The sequence below is a fragment of the Crocodylus porosus genome, unplaced genomic scaffold (assembly GCF_001723895.1).
Source record: "Crocodylus porosus isolate Cpor-Errol unplaced genomic scaffold, CroPor_comp1, whole genome shotgun sequence".
In the NCBI taxonomy this organism is placed as follows: Eukaryota; Metazoa; Chordata; order Crocodylia; family Crocodylidae; genus Crocodylus; species Crocodylus porosus.
The window spans coordinates 85618327-85636191 of NW_017728918.1; the positions used below are offsets into that span (position 1 = coordinate 85618327).

At 41.8% G+C, this 17865-nt stretch overlaps 1 protein-coding gene across 1 annotated transcript; it reads left to right on the plus strand.

Moving 5' to 3' along the window:
• The first annotated feature begins 23 nt into the window (after nucleotides 1–23).
• QRSL1 (glutaminyl-tRNA synthase (glutamine-hydrolyzing)-like 1) lies at nucleotides 24–17629 on the plus strand. The gene is made up of 11 exons (XM_019537838.1): nucleotides 24–142; nucleotides 2567–2726; nucleotides 3904–4002; nucleotides 5241–5337; nucleotides 5809–5985; nucleotides 8175–8350; nucleotides 8458–8570; nucleotides 9869–10061; nucleotides 13055–13172; nucleotides 16362–16567; nucleotides 17212–17629. The coding sequence occupies exons 1-11, from the start codon at nucleotides 119–121 to the stop codon at nucleotides 17418–17420; spliced, it is 1572 nt and encodes a 523-aa protein (XP_019393383.1). The 5' UTR covers nucleotides 24–118; the 3' UTR covers nucleotides 17421–17629.
• The last annotated feature ends 236 nt before the right edge of the window (nucleotides 17630–17865 follow it).

The following is a 17865-nucleotide window of genomic DNA, read 5'->3' on the forward strand; positions in this document are numbered from 1 at the left end:
CGGCAGGGCAGCCAATGGCGAAGCCCGATGTTAACCCGGCGATCCAAGATGGCGGCGCCCATGTTTCCCTAAGTCCCGCGGCAGCAGCAGGTTTCCGGTCGGGAGCGGTGTTGGGGTCATGTTGCGCGCTGCCCTCCGAGAAGTGAGTGGAGGTGGTCCGGGCCCCGTGAGCCGGCCCCGCGCGCCCCCTGGAGGCAGGGCAGGAAGCAGGGGCGGGGCGGGGCGGGGGGAGGCTGTGTTGCCCGGTGTGCGATAACTATTGTATTTGTAACAGTAATTTCACCCCTTTTGCGATCAAGAGCAGTAAAAGCGTTCAAAATGTCGCATAACTTTTGAGGCAACTCAGTGATGCAGCAAATGCAAAATCCAAGTCACTCTCAGGGAATCTGACCTGAGATCAGGGCTGGCTTATGACTGCTTGCCTCAAAATAAAGAAATACTTCAACTTTGATGACCCAGTTCTCACTCAGTCACTCGCTGGCATCTTACAGTGAGCAATATAAAGTAAATAAGAACAAGACTTATTTGCATACTTACTTGCATATTTTTTCAGTGTACAAGTGCTTTTCAGCAAATATCATTTTTGAGCTCCCAATGTGATCATTTCATATTTAAGGCCTGGCAACCCTAGGGAGAGGTTGGAGACTCCAGAAGCTGCAGAGGTAGCGGGCGCAGTGCCAGAGGCGTGTTGCCGGCTGGCCAGCTCCGCCTTGGACAGACAGTCCTGTGGGGGAAGGTTTGGAGCAGTGGGGTTCAGCCTTCTTGGTCACACTTCCAGTCTGGAAATTTAGCAGTAGGGAAGTGGCAATTAATGCTGCCACGTACTACCAGATTTTTGGAGCTGCAGGAGCCACGCAGGCTGGGTGACATGGCTCTATGGGCTGGATCTGGCTCACAGGCAGGGGGATGAGCATGGGGGCTCTACCTTCTGGCCACTCACACTGGCTCAGCCCCACATGCTGGATACAGCTACAGAGGAACTCACTGCTTCACCCCCACCCTGAATCTGTCTGCAGAGCAACAGGATCTGGTGTGTTGGGCTATGTTGTCTGGCCTGCAGGGCTCCACACAGGCCTGGAAATGTGGCAAGTAGGGGAGCAGTGACAATATGAATTGCCACGGCTTTAGGATTCCACCAAATTTCTGGACCCTTGGGAAGCACCCTCGGACTGGAGTATACGGCGTCCTGGGCTGGATCCAGCCTGCAAGGTGAAGGTTGAGTGCCACCAGTTTAGATCCTTGAGCAGGGGACTGGATTAAATGGACCTCTTGAAGTCCTTTCCAGACTTACTTTCCTATGTTTTTATGATAAATGCATGCAGGACAGGTTGCCACATTAGATCTGTGTGGGTGCATCAATAGAGATTTTGGGGGCTGATACCGATAGGCAGTTTTTTAAAGGAGGCATATTGGCCAATACTGATCCAATTTCCGATATGCAGCCCTGCAGCTTGAAGAGCAGTGTCCAGCTGGTAAGGCTCTTGTGGTGGAAGGGAATAGGGGGAGAGGCAGATCAAGGCCCTTGCAGTGAGGGAAGGAGTGGGGCAGGGGCTGGGTGCAGGTTGGCTCGTCCAGGGGGTATGGAGCGAGGGGCAGCTTCCACAGCTGCATGTACCTCAAGAGGGCGTGGGGGGAGAGCATGCGCCCCCTGGATATGCATGGGCGGGGCTGCAGCTCTGGGTTGGGACTGGGGCTGCGCTGAGTTCTTCCCAGCATGTGGGTGGGGGAAGTGTTGGGCCAGGGCTGTGCTCGGGGTGGGCAGAGATGGTACTGGGAGGTTGGCTACAGGGGAGGGCTGCAGCCATCCCAAATTTCACTATAGCTCTCTGCCCAGTGCCACCACTGCCCACTCCAAGTGCAGCCCCCATGCACCAGGAAATGCCCAGTGCAGCCTTGGCACCAGCCTGCAGCTGCTGGCCCCCCACGCACAGATCAGGGGCACATGCCTCCTCCCCCATGCCCACCTGGGGTGCACGCAGCACAGCAGGAGGAGTGCGCCCCCCATACTCCCCCAGACAAGCCATGGTTTGGTCCCCACCTTAGCTGAGCAGCACCTGCCCTAGCCTTTGCCTCACTGGGGGGTGTTGATCTGTCCCTCCACAACAGACTTACTAGCTGCACTTAGCTCTCCAAGCTGCCAGGCTGTGCTCGTTGCTACCTGCATGCTGCACTGCGGCTGTGGATACACACGCACAGGCATTTATTGGCCAAATTATCGGCCACATCAAGCGACTTCTGATACAATAATTTTCTTTATATCAGTGCCTATCTGATATTGGACCGATGTATTGATGCACCTCTAATTCAGAAGTTGTTTAGGCATTGACCAAAATGGTGGTGTCGCAGGCTGAAGACAGAACCATTTGAAAAACTTAGGCAAAAGTTTGCAGAGTGCTTGATTAGCCAAGGTTGTTGTTCCATCACGTACATGCTACACACCACAGCTGTATTAATCCTCAAGTAGAGGGTGGAGAAAATCAGTTTTAGAAACTTAAATGAAACTGCAGATCTAACTGGTCTTTGTGACTAGGTTCTTAACACTTGAAAATGAAAAATACCCTTTCAGGTGTCTACAGCACTAAAGGAAGGCCGAGTGAGTCCAACAGAACTTTGTCAACGATGTCTGTCTCTTATCAAAACCACCAAATTTCTTAATGCTTACATCACTGTAACAGAAGATACTGCATTAAGGCAGGCTGAAGAATCTGAGAAGAGATATAGGAGAGGTAAATTAGCTTACCTATATTTGTTATATCTCCTCAAAAGTTTTTGTTTGACTGTAGTGGGTATAGTACTTTCTGTCAGATTTAGCAGCTTGCATAAAAAAGGAAAGCTACTGTTTGTTTGACTTGGTTGTATTAGACAGCAACAGGACCTATTCAAGCTGAATGCTCTGTGGATACCACTGGTTGTACAGCGAGCATATTTATTCACTAGTGTGCTCATTGTGGTGCCCCAGAACAAAAACTACTCAAAATCATTTAGCTTCCTTTATGTGGAGGCTGCACATAAAGGTCAGCTGTGTTTGCTGAGCTGTACTGCTGCTTAATGTCCACCCATTCTTCAGCAGCTCGGTTCACATTGGCAGCAGCAGTTATTAGAGCTAGTGGGGCATAATAACCTTTACTTTGTAGCCCCATCAACAGGGGAAGACAAAACAACTCCCAGCCTAATTTAGTTTTAAATGTTAAAAAAAAAATCATACTAGAGGTGATTTTTATGAAGCTGTGGTCTCCTGTTGTTGATGGAGTTCTCCCAACACTTTGAGGTACATTTCCTGTATGTCCCTGCTTGGAGAACAGGGAGAAAAGGAGAATTCATTCTGATGTGGTTTTTCTCTTTTGTAGCTGACAGTTTCTGTTATTCAACCCCTTTGGCAAACTACTGTAGAGGAGATGTAACTCGAATACATTTGTCTCCTTTAAGATTCTTCCTTTGATCAATTGTCAAGTCACCTTGGACAGATTCTTCGTCTTGCTATGGTTTCCTTTTTGCTTTCGTTTCACTTGCTGGGCACATCAGGCAGGCAGCCTCGACTCCTTTCCTGGGTGGGAATGGCATGGATTTCAGATTGATGCAAGCATTATATGGTCATCCCTTGTGGGGAAGGCACTTTTTTGGGATAGCTAACCTATTTTGGAAGCAGCTCTCTTAGTAGCGGGCCGATGACATTTTACAGAACCTAAGCAGTTTTAGGACAAATCTGGCTTGGGCAACAAAGCCCTTAAGAACAGAGTTGAAACTTTGTGAAAATATAACTTTAAAAGCATTTGTTTGATGATCAAAACAATTCGTAAATCCTAATAAAAAACAAAACAGAAGTGGAAAATAAAAAGGAATGACTAAACCCTTCTTAATATTTAGATTTATGTTGTGGTGCTGTTATACCTCTTGTTATTACAGGTCAGTCACTGGGGGATTTAGATGGAATTCCTGTTGCAGTAAAAGACAACTTTAGCACAGCTGGCATTGAAACAACATGCGCATCAAACATGCTAAAAGGTAAAGTAGAGGCAAAACCAGTTCTGGTTCTTTTCTCTAAAACTTCTATGAAGCACAGTGTAGTTGAAACCTAGTCATTTAAAAAAAAATCTTGACGTAGTTTCGGACACTGCAGTCGTCCTTGCCTTTTCTGAGTTTGCAGACAGTTTTCACTTTTTATATATGTTGCTCCTGTAATTGTAACTGTTTGACAAATAAAGTCATCCAGTACTAATTCTAGCCAACAGACTGTAATTTTAACAATAGGTTACATTTTGTTCCAAGTTACGTTCAGGTTGCCAGTATTCTTCACTCTTCACTGTTGTTTGTTGATTTGTACTATATAGCAGAACTCAAACACAGTTTCTAGTTTGTTCTTTCAGAATTTTTAATCCTGGTCCTTCAACTTAATAGCTGTCTTTTAAATTGATGTTGCCTTAGTTTTGAATTCTGCTCTCTGCATTCCTGATTTTGATCATTAATCTTCATGTATAAACATGACAATTCCCATAGCTTTGTGTTATGTTTGCTTAGAAAAAACACAATTAAAAATAGAATTTAAAAAAAATATAATTTTGTGTTGCTCTGAGAAGCCAGCATAAATGGAAAATCCATTAATTAGCACAGTGGAAAGAATGAAGCTGATTATAGAAAAAAATCTTGACAGAAGCACAAGTGAAACTTAAAAATATTTTGAGGGTGGTTAGGGAAAAAATTCTACTATTTTATTTTAGTTTTCTAACAATAGAAGAAAAAAATGGATTTTACAGGAGTGTCAAGTTATTTCAGATGCCTTTCCTTTGGCAAGCCTCCCAGGCAGCTTTGAGTGATGGAAGACAGCACTTCTGAGACGCTCAGGGTTTAGACTGCTCTGTGCTGACTTTCTCAAAAAGAAAATCTCAGTCAATATTGATTAACAATACTCCATTAGTTAACTAGTGGCAACCACCATGTTAAATTCTGTTGTAATAGGTCTGGTTCTCATCACAGCATGACCAAATGTAGTTTGAATTTAGCTGCACAAATCAATCAGTCTTGGAGGGCGGGAAAGAAAGATGCATTCTGTCTAATACTCATTCTCTGTTTGTGATCGATCAGAATTTATTGATGATAAACTTCACTATTTTGAGGGTTCCTGGCATTGTATAGACAGTTGCCATGCAGAGATAATGGCTACTTAGAACTGTTTGAAGGTCTAGTTACTAAAATTTATCCAGATGGCACCAGACAGTCTCTTAACTGATCTAATTGTTTTTCAGGTTATATTCCTCCTTACAATGCTACTGTAGTTCAAAAATTATTGGATCAGGGTGCTGTGCTTATAGGAAAAACAAACCTAGATGAATTTGCTATGGGGTGAGTTATATTTAACATTATTAACGAATATTTGCACATTATTGTGTGACTACACAGTGTCTACTCTGATACCTCCCTCATCCTTAATTAATAAGTTATGCATATTCAGAAAATAAGGAAAGCAAATATTTACCATGGGTGGCTATAGCTACACAATGGCTATTTCTGTGAACTTCACTGGATATTTATTTCATTATGGTGTGTATCCAGCTGTTTTTAAGAAAAGAGTGAGCTAGCCATTGTATCACCTGTAAACAATAGGATGCTACTGAGATGGTTGATTAAGTAGTATTCATTGTCTTCGAAAAAAATTGCTTTTTCTGGTAACCAAGCAAACTCCAACCTGCAACTGAAACATTAGTTATCACTTAGGGTTAAGGAGTGGTTGTATTCACTGTATTTTTCTCAGTGTATAATCCATTGCTGCTCTACAGTTGTCTGTGTTTAACCTATCCAAATCTCTTACATCAGATCTGGGAGCACTGATGGGATATTTGGACCAGTTAGAAACCCATGGAGTTATTCAAGACAGTACAAGGAAAAATGTGGGCAGAACTCCCGTCTTGAGAATGAAGACTCCAGTTGGCTGATAGCAGGAGGAAGCTCAGGAGGTAGCGCTGCTGCTGTATCATCTTTCACATGCTTTGCGTAAGAAGCTCTTTAGACCTTATTTTAATTAACTGCACCATACTCATGTAGTACTTTTCCTCCAAGCTTAATTTTAGGCGCTTCTGATAATCTAGTTCATACTGCATACCCAAGGGCAGATAGTGTTTCTGTTTGAAACTGGACAATTATTAGCACTTCTATTCAATAATTAGTTTCAGTACCTCTGTGGTGTTCAGGATATAAGGCATAACACAAAAGGAAAGTGATTTTGTATGGATAGATTTAAGACACTTCCTTCTAAATCTTAGTCAGCATAGTGGTGTGAACATTTTGGATTGCCTGAAATAAATTTATGGAAGAGGGAAATTAACTGTTATCATCCATACTTGCTCTTTTAAAAAGTATCCTACAATCAGTGATATATCAGCTAGCTGAATCGGCACAAAAAACCCTGCCTTATAAAAGCTCTCATCTCTAGGATTGTAATATTCTTTTCTCCCAGAGTTAATTTATATGGCAGGAGTACCTGTAATTCAGGCAAATTTATAGGATTTGGGGACTAATAACTTTCAGATCTCAGATTTACTGAAATGATTTGAACTACATAGATACTTAAAAGTTACCTTTCAGAAAAATGCATTCAAAAAGAGTTTCTTTAAAAACCCAATTTTAGTTGGTTATGACTTCGAAAAGTGTTTTAACAGTGTTCTTAACTGCATACACTAATGAGCTGTTATTTGCAAGAAATAAAAGTGTGTGAACAATTTTAAACTCAGATTTCTGTTAGTATCAGTACAGGTGGAAGATATAAAGAACATTTTTTGCAGGGCTTTTAGAAATGCTAGGTCATCTGTATAATGAACACTCCAGCTATATTTTTCAATCAGAAGACATTTGAGCTTACTGTATCTCTTTTGAATACAAGTCATCCTAGATTTTCTGATTCTAAGTTGAAAAAAAAAATAAGATCTCAAATGAAGATATATTTATGGAGACTATAAGGGGATTTGGTTTTTTTACTCCAGTTTACTCTGAAACCAATTTCTTTTAGGCAGTATCATGCCATATAACATGAAAAATTAGAGTTGGTGTACAAATCCAGTTTGTGAAAAAAAAATAAATTCATTGGAAACATGGACTGAAAAATTTGAACTAGTGAAAAAAATTTTCAAAAACAAGAAGGAACGTTTTCATCTGAAATTGACCTTTTTACAATTTTTTTTTGGAAAAATCCAATCAAGACAGATTTCAATTAAAAATGATACTTTTCTTCCTTTTTAAGTTTCTTAAAACAATAAAAGATTTCATTGGAATAAACTTTTATTTTTACAAAACATTTTTATTTTTAACAGCAGCATTTTTTGTTTTAAAAAAGTTCAGCTGTGGTTTTCCTCCTGAATGTACAAAAAATGCGGTATTATTGCAGGTGTGAGTTTGACTAATGGAAACGTAAGACCTTGTGCCATTGTAATCTTGGAAAACAAAAAATATTGCCATAATCTTTAATAGGTATTGGACCTTATTGTATTAAAGGGTAAGTGCTTATAAATATTTTGCTGTAAACTAAAAGCTCCTGGTTCAAGCTAAAGACTGGAAAGGTAGGGCAGAATAAATGGGGCCTGAATGCATAAAAAGAATGTGCTTTAAATATTTTCTCTTTGAGTATGGACAGATATACATTTGAAGTGCTCTCAACCCTGGCACGCTTCTGTTTCAGCACCATGCAAATGTGCAGGCCACCCTACTTCCTCTCCCCCATTCCCAAAGAGCTTCAAAATGGCCAGGAAGGCACATAGTGGGACTGCTCTTTAGCCAAGGGCCTGGTGAACAGGGAACTGTGCATACCTCTTAGCTTCTGGTCTTCAGAGGGTCCTGAGGACAGTTGAATGCACAGGAGAGTATTCGTTGGCTGTCTACCCTCCCCTTCCACTGTGGAATACCAGAAGACTGCTAGAATGTAGGGACATTTCAGAAAGTGCTACAAAGGAAAGTCCTTGAAAGACCTTCCTTTTTTTTTCTTTTTTTTCCGAGGGTCACTTTTTTGAAAGCGCTCTTTGAAAGCATGTGCACATCTTTATCTTTGCTGTTTGGAGCACTTCAAACACCATGTCTGTACATGACCTTTGTGTAGAAAAATCACATCTAGAGGTTTGTGACTTTAATAACAGATACACTTTGGATGTGTTCTACAGTAGTCAATTCTGTTAATAATTCTGTTTATATCATAGGGCTTTGGGATCAGATACAGGAGGATCCACCAGAAACCCAGCTGCTCACTGTGGAGTAGTAGGTTTAAAACCAACCTATGGATTGGTGTCTCGCCATGGTCTCATTCCTCTAGTGAATTCCATGGACGTACCAGGGATTTTAACCAGATGCGTGGATGATGCTGCAACTGTGTTGGGTATTACTAGCGTATATGTCTTATGCAATTTGTCTCAACCTGCGAATTCAAGTAGTCCCTATTGTATTTTCTTTCCTGTACCTTTTGAAACCTATTTCACATTTCAGGTGTGCTTGCTGGGCACGATCCTAAAGACTCTACCACAGTGCAAGACCCCTTTAACCCATTTGAATTACCCAGTGTCATAGATGTCAGCAAGTTCTGCATAGGAATACCAAAGGTAATATTTTAACTGTTCTCACCTGTGAGGCATGAGCAGCTGAGGAGCCAGGAGCTTATGCCCTGCACCATGAGCTACAGCCATGCTTTTTAAAACTCCATGGGTCTTCGGACCCAGGCAGTAGGGAGAGGGTAACCAATCTCTAGTTCCTACCACCCAGGTGGATTTAAGGGGCACCCATAAGTCTGGCTAGGCTGCCAGTGTGCCGGGGATCAGAGGCTCCTGGTGGAGTTTAAAGTCCCCAGAGGGGAAGCCCTTCAGCTCCCCCCCACCCCAAAGTCTCTGATTCGCCTGTGCCCCAGCAGGGTGCTGGGTTTTGACAATCAGCTAATTCCACTAATCCATGGAAACTGAGGTCACCTGATTGTCAGCCCTGCCCAGGCAGCCCCAGTTTAGAATTGGACTTGGGGCTATCCCAGCCAGCACCAACAATTAATTTATTGTCAGCTCACTACACTGGAGACTGGAACTGGCCCTAGTGCTGTCAGAAGCCTAGGTGAGAATCAGCTGATTGTCAGCCCTGGCCCCAGAGTGTACTGGAACTGGTTTGAGTCTCTGATAGGGTTCTTGGGGCTAGAGCAAACAATCAGCTGATTATCAGCTTTGCTGGACTTGCTGTGGGCACTCCTTTCAGTTTGCCAGTGCAGGGGGAGCCCAGGCTTATGATCCTTCTTCACTGGCAAGCAGTAATGGCGAGATGGGATCTAATCCCTGATCCCAGAAATCATGCCTTCTGCTATGCATAGGTGGTATAGCAGGAGTTGCTGTTATTGAGATGGGGGATCAGATCCCATCTTGCCATTACATAAACAAGTGCCAGGGGCCCTAGGCATAACACTTGCCAAAATGCTTTTTGAATGTTTTCTGTTCATGCAGTGTCACCTGTAAAGTTCCTGCATCATGGATTAAAATGTAAATCGAACTGTTCATGAATGCAGGGCAGTACACCATGGTCCCTGTCAAAAGACAGATAAATAGGCAGCTACTCATCCGGTAATTCAAGACCTGCAGCAAGAATCACCTGAGGGTAGTTGTCATCTCTGTCTATACAAGCAGTTAGGCGAAGTGATCATAATGGTCTTAAAATATATGAATCATGTATGTATTTGATAGCCAACACACCACAGAGACAGTTGTCTATAATAAATATTTTAAAAGATCATTTAAAAGTATTTTCATCAAATAGTATATCCCTTAATGCTGCTTGCATAAGAACCACTGAAAGTAAACCCATGTAAAACTATCCAAAAATATATTTATGCCTAGAATTAATCTCCTTACTTTTGTTCTCCTCCAAGGAATACCACATACCTGGGTTGTCTAGTGAAACTCTGGCAGTCTGGTCGAAAGCTGCTGACCTCTTTGAGAATGCAGGTGCTAGAGTAATTGAAGTGAGCCTACCGCACACTTGTTATTCTATTGTCTGCTATCATGTGCTGTGCACAGCAGAAGTTGCATCAAATATGGCCAGATTTGATGGACTGGAATACGGTAAGTCCTCCTTCCTCTAAAAACATGACTCCATACCACTTGGTATAAGAGTAAGAAAGTTTTAAGTGGCCTGGAAATTGTTAACAACTGTGTAATATATAGTTAAATGTTTGGAGAGTGATGTGATCCAAAGGCACTGTAAAGTAAAAACCCTATCTTAGAAGAAAGCTGGAATGAATCAGTGGAAATTGAGGTCACCTGCATTGTGACTGGATAACCCAAACACTGTGAAGCCCTTATTGGATATCTGCTTCTAGCAAAAAAGTATATTTTTTTTGTTTCAGAAATTGAATTTTTAAAGGTACAATGTGTTCAGTATGTACCTAAACCAGTGCTTCCCAAACTTTTCCTCAGCATAACCCCATTTCCTCAGTATGGCCCCTTACTCCCAACTTGCAGCCCCCCTGTCCCCCACCTCAGTAGCATCTGAGCCCCAGCTGCTGCCCACAGGAAGCAGCAGCTGCTGAGGCCAAAGCACAGAGTGTGGCTCCCCACCTCTGTCCCCTTCCCCACGGGTGGCACAGCCTGAGCAGAAGCTGTGAGCGTCCGGGGTTGGAGAGAGGATGTAGGCTGCCTGCTGCAGGCTTGGGTTTCCCTGCCCTGCTGCCCTTCCCCCAGGCCTCTGCAGCCCAGTGGGTGGGACCTGGGGTGGGAGAGAGCACCATACTGCAAACCCATCTGCTGATGTTGCAACCCCATTTGGGGTTTTAACCCACAGTTCGGAAACCACTGACCTAAACATTCTGCCTTTTTATTTAGTGAGATGCTATACATTATACTCTTTTGAATGGGCTTTATCTTACTGATTTGAATGGTATAGCTATGTCAAATACGGAGTCTTAAAAGAACATCTCCTGTAGCTAATATAGCTATGCTAGCAAAACACTTGGCATAGACACAGCAGAAGGTTTCTGCCATTTAGAGAAGCTGGTGTAACTTTCCTTAGTGGAAACATTCCCTCTACTGGCATAGCTGGGTCTATACCAGGTAGCTTAGCCACTGTACTTAAAGTGGCAGCAGTCTCATAGTATAGTTATAGTTGAAATCTGTGCAGATGATGTCATCTATGGAAGTTTTCAGCTTATTGATACACGAAGGTTTCCCATCTAGCTAGTGGCTCACTCGGCTTAGTCATTGCCGACTGGAAGGAACATGCTGCCCTCAATTAAATTAACCTCTTTGCTGTATTCATGGATTTAATTAAAGCAAGGTTGTCTAATGTATTTTGTTCTGTGGGTCAGAGAGCTCACTTTTGGCAGCAGGGCAGTAGCTTGTTGCTGAATCCACTTCCCATATTGTGCCCCTCCCCACTCTTGTTTCCCATGCCACCAGTTAGTTACCTGCAGTAACTAAAAAGTCCAAAATCAATGGCGAGCAAGAGGGCTTAGCATCAGGATTCACCCTTGGTTTACAGAGCTGTCAGTGCAGCAGCTTCAGCAATTGCACTAATGAACCCTATGGGCTGCAGTCTAACCCCGTAGGACACCATTTAGGCAGCCGTGAATTACAGTGTCTTTACCGTGCCTGTTGTCACCAATGCCCCATAGAATGGCACTCTCTCTGACACTTAAGTTACTGTTTCTGTAAATGCATGCTGAAAAAAACCTATGCTAGTAAATATGAACAAAGTAGTTTCCTGAATTAGCATCTTTGTTTATCACTTGTTTATGGTATTATGGGCATGTGTGATACAGTTGAACAGAATATTTATTTTTACTCTGTTCTGAAGCTGGTTATTCACTAAAGGAAGACATAGTCTATACTGCCTTAAAATGAGTTAGGATTTTCAAGAGATCTGATGGTCTATCTTTAAGTTTCTACCTAATGGTGATCTGGTTTTCAGGGAATAGAAAAGTTACATTAATTGCCTCAAGTGTTTCACTTGCACAAAACAATTGCAAGACATACTGTGTTTTCCTTCCTTTTAGTTATGGTTTGCTTTTCTTTAAATCGCAGGCCTTAATTTTATGGTATTCACAGTCTGATACCTATCTGGATTTTGTTTTATACTTAAATGATGTGTGTGTACTCTAAACCACTATGGGATAATATAGCCATCACCAACTTATAAACACATGCAAATAAAATTTTGAACTAAATTCAGATCCTCTCTGCACACCTGTTCAATAGTTCCAGAAGAGTGTAATTGGCCAAACTCATAAGAAAGTCCCATGAGCAAGTACATCTCCACTAAAATAATTGGAATTGCACTGCTTATGCCACTACAGTCTTTGGTCCTCAGTTTTTTTGGGGTGTGCTTTAAGTTCTGGAAAGATTAGACTCTGATCCAAAGTCTGTTGAACTCTTTGTTAAAGTCCTCCTGTTAACTTCAGTTGGCTTAGAATCAAAGCTTTTGGATGAATAAATCAATTTTTAGTTGGAGAAGATTGCTGTCTCAGTTTTACTTGTGGAGTAGTGCACTGTTCAACTCCAGTGTTAATCTTTGCTCAAAATGAACTGGAGGATGATCTGCCAGTGTTACAAAAATACTTTTAAGTCAAGGACAGGAAAAAAAAAAGAGGCAGCTTTCTCCATGTCAAACTGAAGAGCAGGAGTAAGAGTTAGATCCATTCCACGACACAAGTATGACATGCCACACAAGGCACAAAACCATTCCAAGTCAGAAGCAGCAGTCGTGTTAGAACCTGACATTTAGCTGTGTTTCTCAGAACGTAACTACAGTACTTCTGGTTTAGGAGCTAGTGTGCAGAGGGCTAGACTGAGGATCTGTGAACCATGCAACATCCTGTAAACATATCCTGTATAGTAGGTGCTACCTGGTCTTTAAAAGTGGAAGTCCAGTGCTGAAGTTTGGTTAATATATTTTAGCTTTTAATATACGTTAATAGCTTTTAATAAATATAAAAGCTTTGGGTTTGGTTCCATGAAAAATTAATTGCATGTTACTTCAGCTCTGCCTTACTGTCACTATTGTTTAACAGTTTTCATGGCTTCTAGGGTTTATTTCCAAATCACTGGTGGTTTATTTTTAGGACACCGTTCTAATATTGACAAGTCAACAGAAAGCATGTATGCCGCAACACGACGAGAAGGGTTTAATGATGTTGTAAGGGGAAGAATTCTATCAGGAAACTACTTTTTGCTGAAGCAGTAAGTTCAACACATTTTAAAGCTTAAATCTTCAAAGGTTATATATTTGTTTATAGCAGGGCTAGGGACTGAAGTTTCACATAAACTGGTTTTAAGTGATCAGAAACTAGTTTAAACCTGTAACAGAACAGAAGCTTAGTGTACATAAACCAGTTTCACAATGGCCAAAACTGGGGGATCCCATCTGCCTAATGGGGGCGTAGCAGCCCCTGTCAGTCATCCCCCCTGCCCCCAGCTACTCAAGCAGTGGGGGGCGAAGCCAGCCCTGGCAGCAGCCTGAAATGACCCCCCCCCGTTTGCTTCTGGCTGCTACTGGGGCTGGCCATGCCCTCCGCCAGTTGAATGGTGAGCGGAGCAAAATGCCTGATAGGGGCCACTGCGCCCCTGGTTGCAGTCTGTACCGGTGGTACATGGGAGGGAGTGGGGGAATTAAACCATGCTCCATCTCCCCATTCACTTCAGGCTGCTGCTGAGGCTGGCACCGCTCAAGCGGCGGGGGGGAGGGGGGTGAAAAATGCCTAACAGGGGCTACTTCTCCCTTCCACCTCCAGGCACACCTTGACTGGGGATCGTGTAGGCCATCATGGGGGTTTAAACTCCTCCCCAATCATACCCAGCTTGCTGGAGCCTGGTGATGCCCCCTCCTCAGCTCAGCTTCCCTTGGGCCCCCCGGCTTCTGGCCTGGGCTACCGCAGGCATGTGGCTGCATTTCCAGAACCAAAAGTGAATATCTGTTCACTTGCTTGCTGGTTCAATCTACACAGGTTAGACTAACCTGCAAAGCTTGAATTGATTCAGGCTCAGGCCTTTTGAATGTCTGTACTCGGTCCAGATGACAAAACTACTTGTGTGGGGCAGACTTTTCTATGTTACTAAGGCAATAGTTTTGTGTATTGCTTTAGCTGTTAACAGTTATTAATAGGTAGAAATGATGTTTTCCTTTGCCCTTAGCTGGAAGCCTTTTTTAATTTAGCAAGGTCGAACAACTTTGTGATTTCTTTCATCTGACATTATTGGCAACCTTCAGTTAAATTATGCAAAAATCTAGTCAGTGGTATGCCATCGACATCCAAATGGAACCTAAATATACAATTAAATGTAATGTGGCCTTCAGAACAAAGCCAATTTAATTTAGCTAAAGCTCTTGATGCATAGAAATGGTTTGGTCTGTGTCATTGGCACCTTCCACAGAAATCTTTAAGAAATGGTACTCAATTTATATACATCTCTTGCCTTTCCCTTTTATCCTTCCAAATGTAAAGAGGAAAGAATTATTCTGTGTGATCAAATGAGCTCACTTATTTTGTGAAGTCATAATTTCCAAATCTGGCTTTGAAAAACTTCTGTGAAAATTCAGAGGGGATAATTTTAATTCTCGCTTTTAATTTCTATCTTTATTTACAACTATTGTGGAAAATTTTCTTGGTAAGACTCCTACCCTCTCTGCCTTCCTCCTGTTGGATACCAAGCAAGATAATTTAGCTGTGTACTCAGTCTCAAAATAAATGTTCCAGAAGAATATTGCTGCTGACTGAATCTCATAGAGCTGCTAAAACCTGTGTCTTTAAGACAGATGTCATCAATCAGTATTTGAAGCCAGCTCCCAAGAAATATCTGTCGGTATATTCGCTTTGTGTGCCCAGCTCAGTCCTCCTGATTAAGTTTGTGTGGACCATCTTTCGTTATTTTAGACTGAATGCTTAACTACATGTATAGATCACTTTGGGTAAAGGAAAACAGGACTGACTTCCACTAAAACTAAACAGGGGGCAGTCTTGCCACTGTGTTACAAGCTACAGTAAATGACTTATTAAGAATAGAGTCCATGGTTAAAAACACGTTCTAGTAAGAAATTGTAGGAGTCAGATGTTTATTCTTTGATATATTCGCAAGTTATAAAATATTTTCAGGTATATATGAAGCCTAGTTAAAAAAAATACTAGCCAGTGACTGCATGAGGCTGATGTGTTTCTATATTCTTATGACTTCTGAAAATGTTTAGTATTTTCATGAACTGCTTTTCCCATGTTGTACTAGGATAATTTCACAAATAACTGTGAAAAAGATAGCTATCTTCTACAATTTAACTGATCACCCAAGATATAGACTGTACTAGAACTTGTAGTCTACCATCATTTTTGATGATTAAGTTCTAGTTTCTATCTCAGTATTTTTTATAAAGCCTTGAAAAATTACAAAGCATTCAAATCATTTTCATTACAACTCCAAAAAATCAGTTCTTCAGATTGATCGTTGTGGGTCTTGTATAATCTGGACCGTTACAGATGCAGACACGCTGGCACTGCGATATCTATCCATTTATGATATATTTGCTTATTTTTGTGTACCTATGGGTGTTTGGTTTTGAGTTTTGGATGTTCAGTGATTTTGCAACCAAGATCCTAAATATCAGCTGCCTAACACTCTAAATTGAGGGCAGTGCTGCATGTGGAGTAGCAGGAATCATAATCATATGGTTATCTGGGGGTGGGGTTTCTGGCTCAAAAGTTTACAGAAGTAAACAACAAACCTATAGACTGTTCAACTTAAAGTACTATTTACATATAAAAATGAATAAGGAATGTTTGGGTAAGGAGTTTGTGTTTAACTTCTCTGAAATGTAAAAAAAAAAAAAAAAAAAGACCAAATCCATAGAACACACAAACATATGAATAGCTTTAAGCATGTGAGTAGCTCCATTGAGGTAATGGGACTGTTCATATGCTTGATGGAAATGCTGGATTGAATCGTAAATGGTGATTATCCTGAACTGTACTTCTGTTTTAGCAGTCTGCTTTTTTTCAGTAATCACTGTTCTATCACACAGTAAGATTTGGTGGATACTTAGGGGTCAAGCAAAGGGAGCCAATTTTTATGCTAGTCTCCCATCTTCCACTGGGTTTCTCTTTGCTTCATAGCCTTCTCTAGCTATGTTTCCCTGTTTCTTCCTTCTTCCCTCACACAACTGTCCCTTCTCCATCTCTTTCATGGCTTTTTTTAACAACATGCTTTACTGTTATTGGTGAAACACTAGCATGTCATTTTGATGAGCAATTATGTGCTCTATTGAAAATTCAGTCCTGCAGCTCAAGAAAATGTTGGGTTTGTTTTTTCCATAGCAACTGAGGAATTAGGTTCTGTGTCTTCACAAATTGGATCTCTAACAAGAGTGACAATATTTGTTTCTAGGAACTATGAGAAATATTTTATCAAGGCCCAAAAAGTGAGGCGTCTCATTGCCAATGACTTTGTGAACGTCTTCAATAGTGGTGTTGATGTTTTGCTCACTCCCACCACTCTGAGAGATGCAGTTCCTTATGTGGAGTTCATCAAAGAGGACAATAGAACCCGCAGTGCACAGGATGATATTTTTACACAGGCTGCAAACATGTCAGGTGAGTAGATGAACTACTTAAGTAGATTGCTGGGGAAAAATGGTTAGAGCCTATAACCTCCTGCCAGTTGCCTTTGCATAGGTAGCTCCAGCTTCCCCCACCACCTTTGCACAGGAAGCTCCAGCTTAATCAAGTTGTCATCTTACTTGTAATCAACTTGTCATCTTAAGTTGTGGGCTTGTTTGACTTAGATCAGGGGTTTGCAACTGGGGGGTATGCGCGCCCCTGGGGGTACTTGGGATGGCCTTGGGGGGTACTCAGCAGCAGGCACCGCCACGCCACCAGCACGCTTGCCAATCGGCCGCAGGAGAACCCCACCCCACCCCAGTCACTGGGGGACTCCTGCCTTCTTTACCAGCGGCTGGGGGTACACTGACCCAAAAAGGTTGAAAACTCCTAACTTAGATGAATCAACAGTTCTTATCCTATTACCTTAAAATATACAAGCTTCTAAATACATATAAACTTGGTTAATTGACACAAGTGTTTTTATTCTAGTCGTCATTGTTCTCTCTGCCACCCACCTTCCTCAAGTTCTGCTTTGGTTCTTTTTTGAAGTTACTTCTTCTAATAAGTCCTAATATATGGTTTGTTATATAGCCAATCTTGCATGCATGATGTTTAATAATTCTGTTTTTTCTCAGGGCTGCCAGCTGTAAGCATTCCTACTGCACTTTCAGAGAAAGGCTTGCCAATTGGGCTTCAGTTTGTTGGACATGCGTTCCAGGAGCTGCAGCTTCTCACTGTAGCCAAATGGTTTGAAAAACAAGCAAAATTCCCTATCCTTCAACTACAGGAAATGCTAGATCATGCTGATGCTCTCTCCCATCAAAAAATCAGCCTTTTTTCATAACCTAGGGTAACAAATGTGAAAAAGATCTTTCAGTTGGTTTTGTTTTGTATAAATGATAATCTAGATTCTGAAAATATGCGTTAATGCAAAATGGAATCATGAAAGCTGTTAGTATGTAAGTAAATTGAAGACAGTCCCAAATTAAATTAAGTTTTTATAAGAGCAGTGTGTGTACTGTTTAAGAAGAATATATTAACACTGTAACAATAGTGGTATGTCTTGACCTTGTTTCCTTCATCTCCAAAGGAAGTGTTGAAGTGTTTGTTCCAGTAAGAAACAAACATAAGCTGTTGCCTCAATATTGCATGCTTGGCAGGGGCCCTGGTTTCCTACTTTATCCCTGGTCCCATGGCTCTAATGAAACCAAGCTACCAGGGCTTGACTTCCACAGAGGGGTTGTAGCTGAAGGATAGGAGGCTATGCTCACAAATTATTACAGGCCCAG

Excerpts from the sequence above, each read along its gene's own strand:
- QRSL1 (XM_019537838.1), top strand. The coding sequence starts at position 119 with ATGTTGCGCGCTGCCCTCCGAGAA. Across the intron at positions 4,003-5,240 it reads CGCATCAAACATGCTAAAAG|GTTATATTCCTCCTTACAAT; the intron begins GTAAAGTAGAGG and ends ATTGTTTTTCAG. Across the intron at positions 8,351-8,457 it reads TGATGCTGCAACTGTGTTGG|GTGTGCTTGCTGGGCACGAT; the intron begins GTATTACTAGCG and ends TTCACATTTCAG.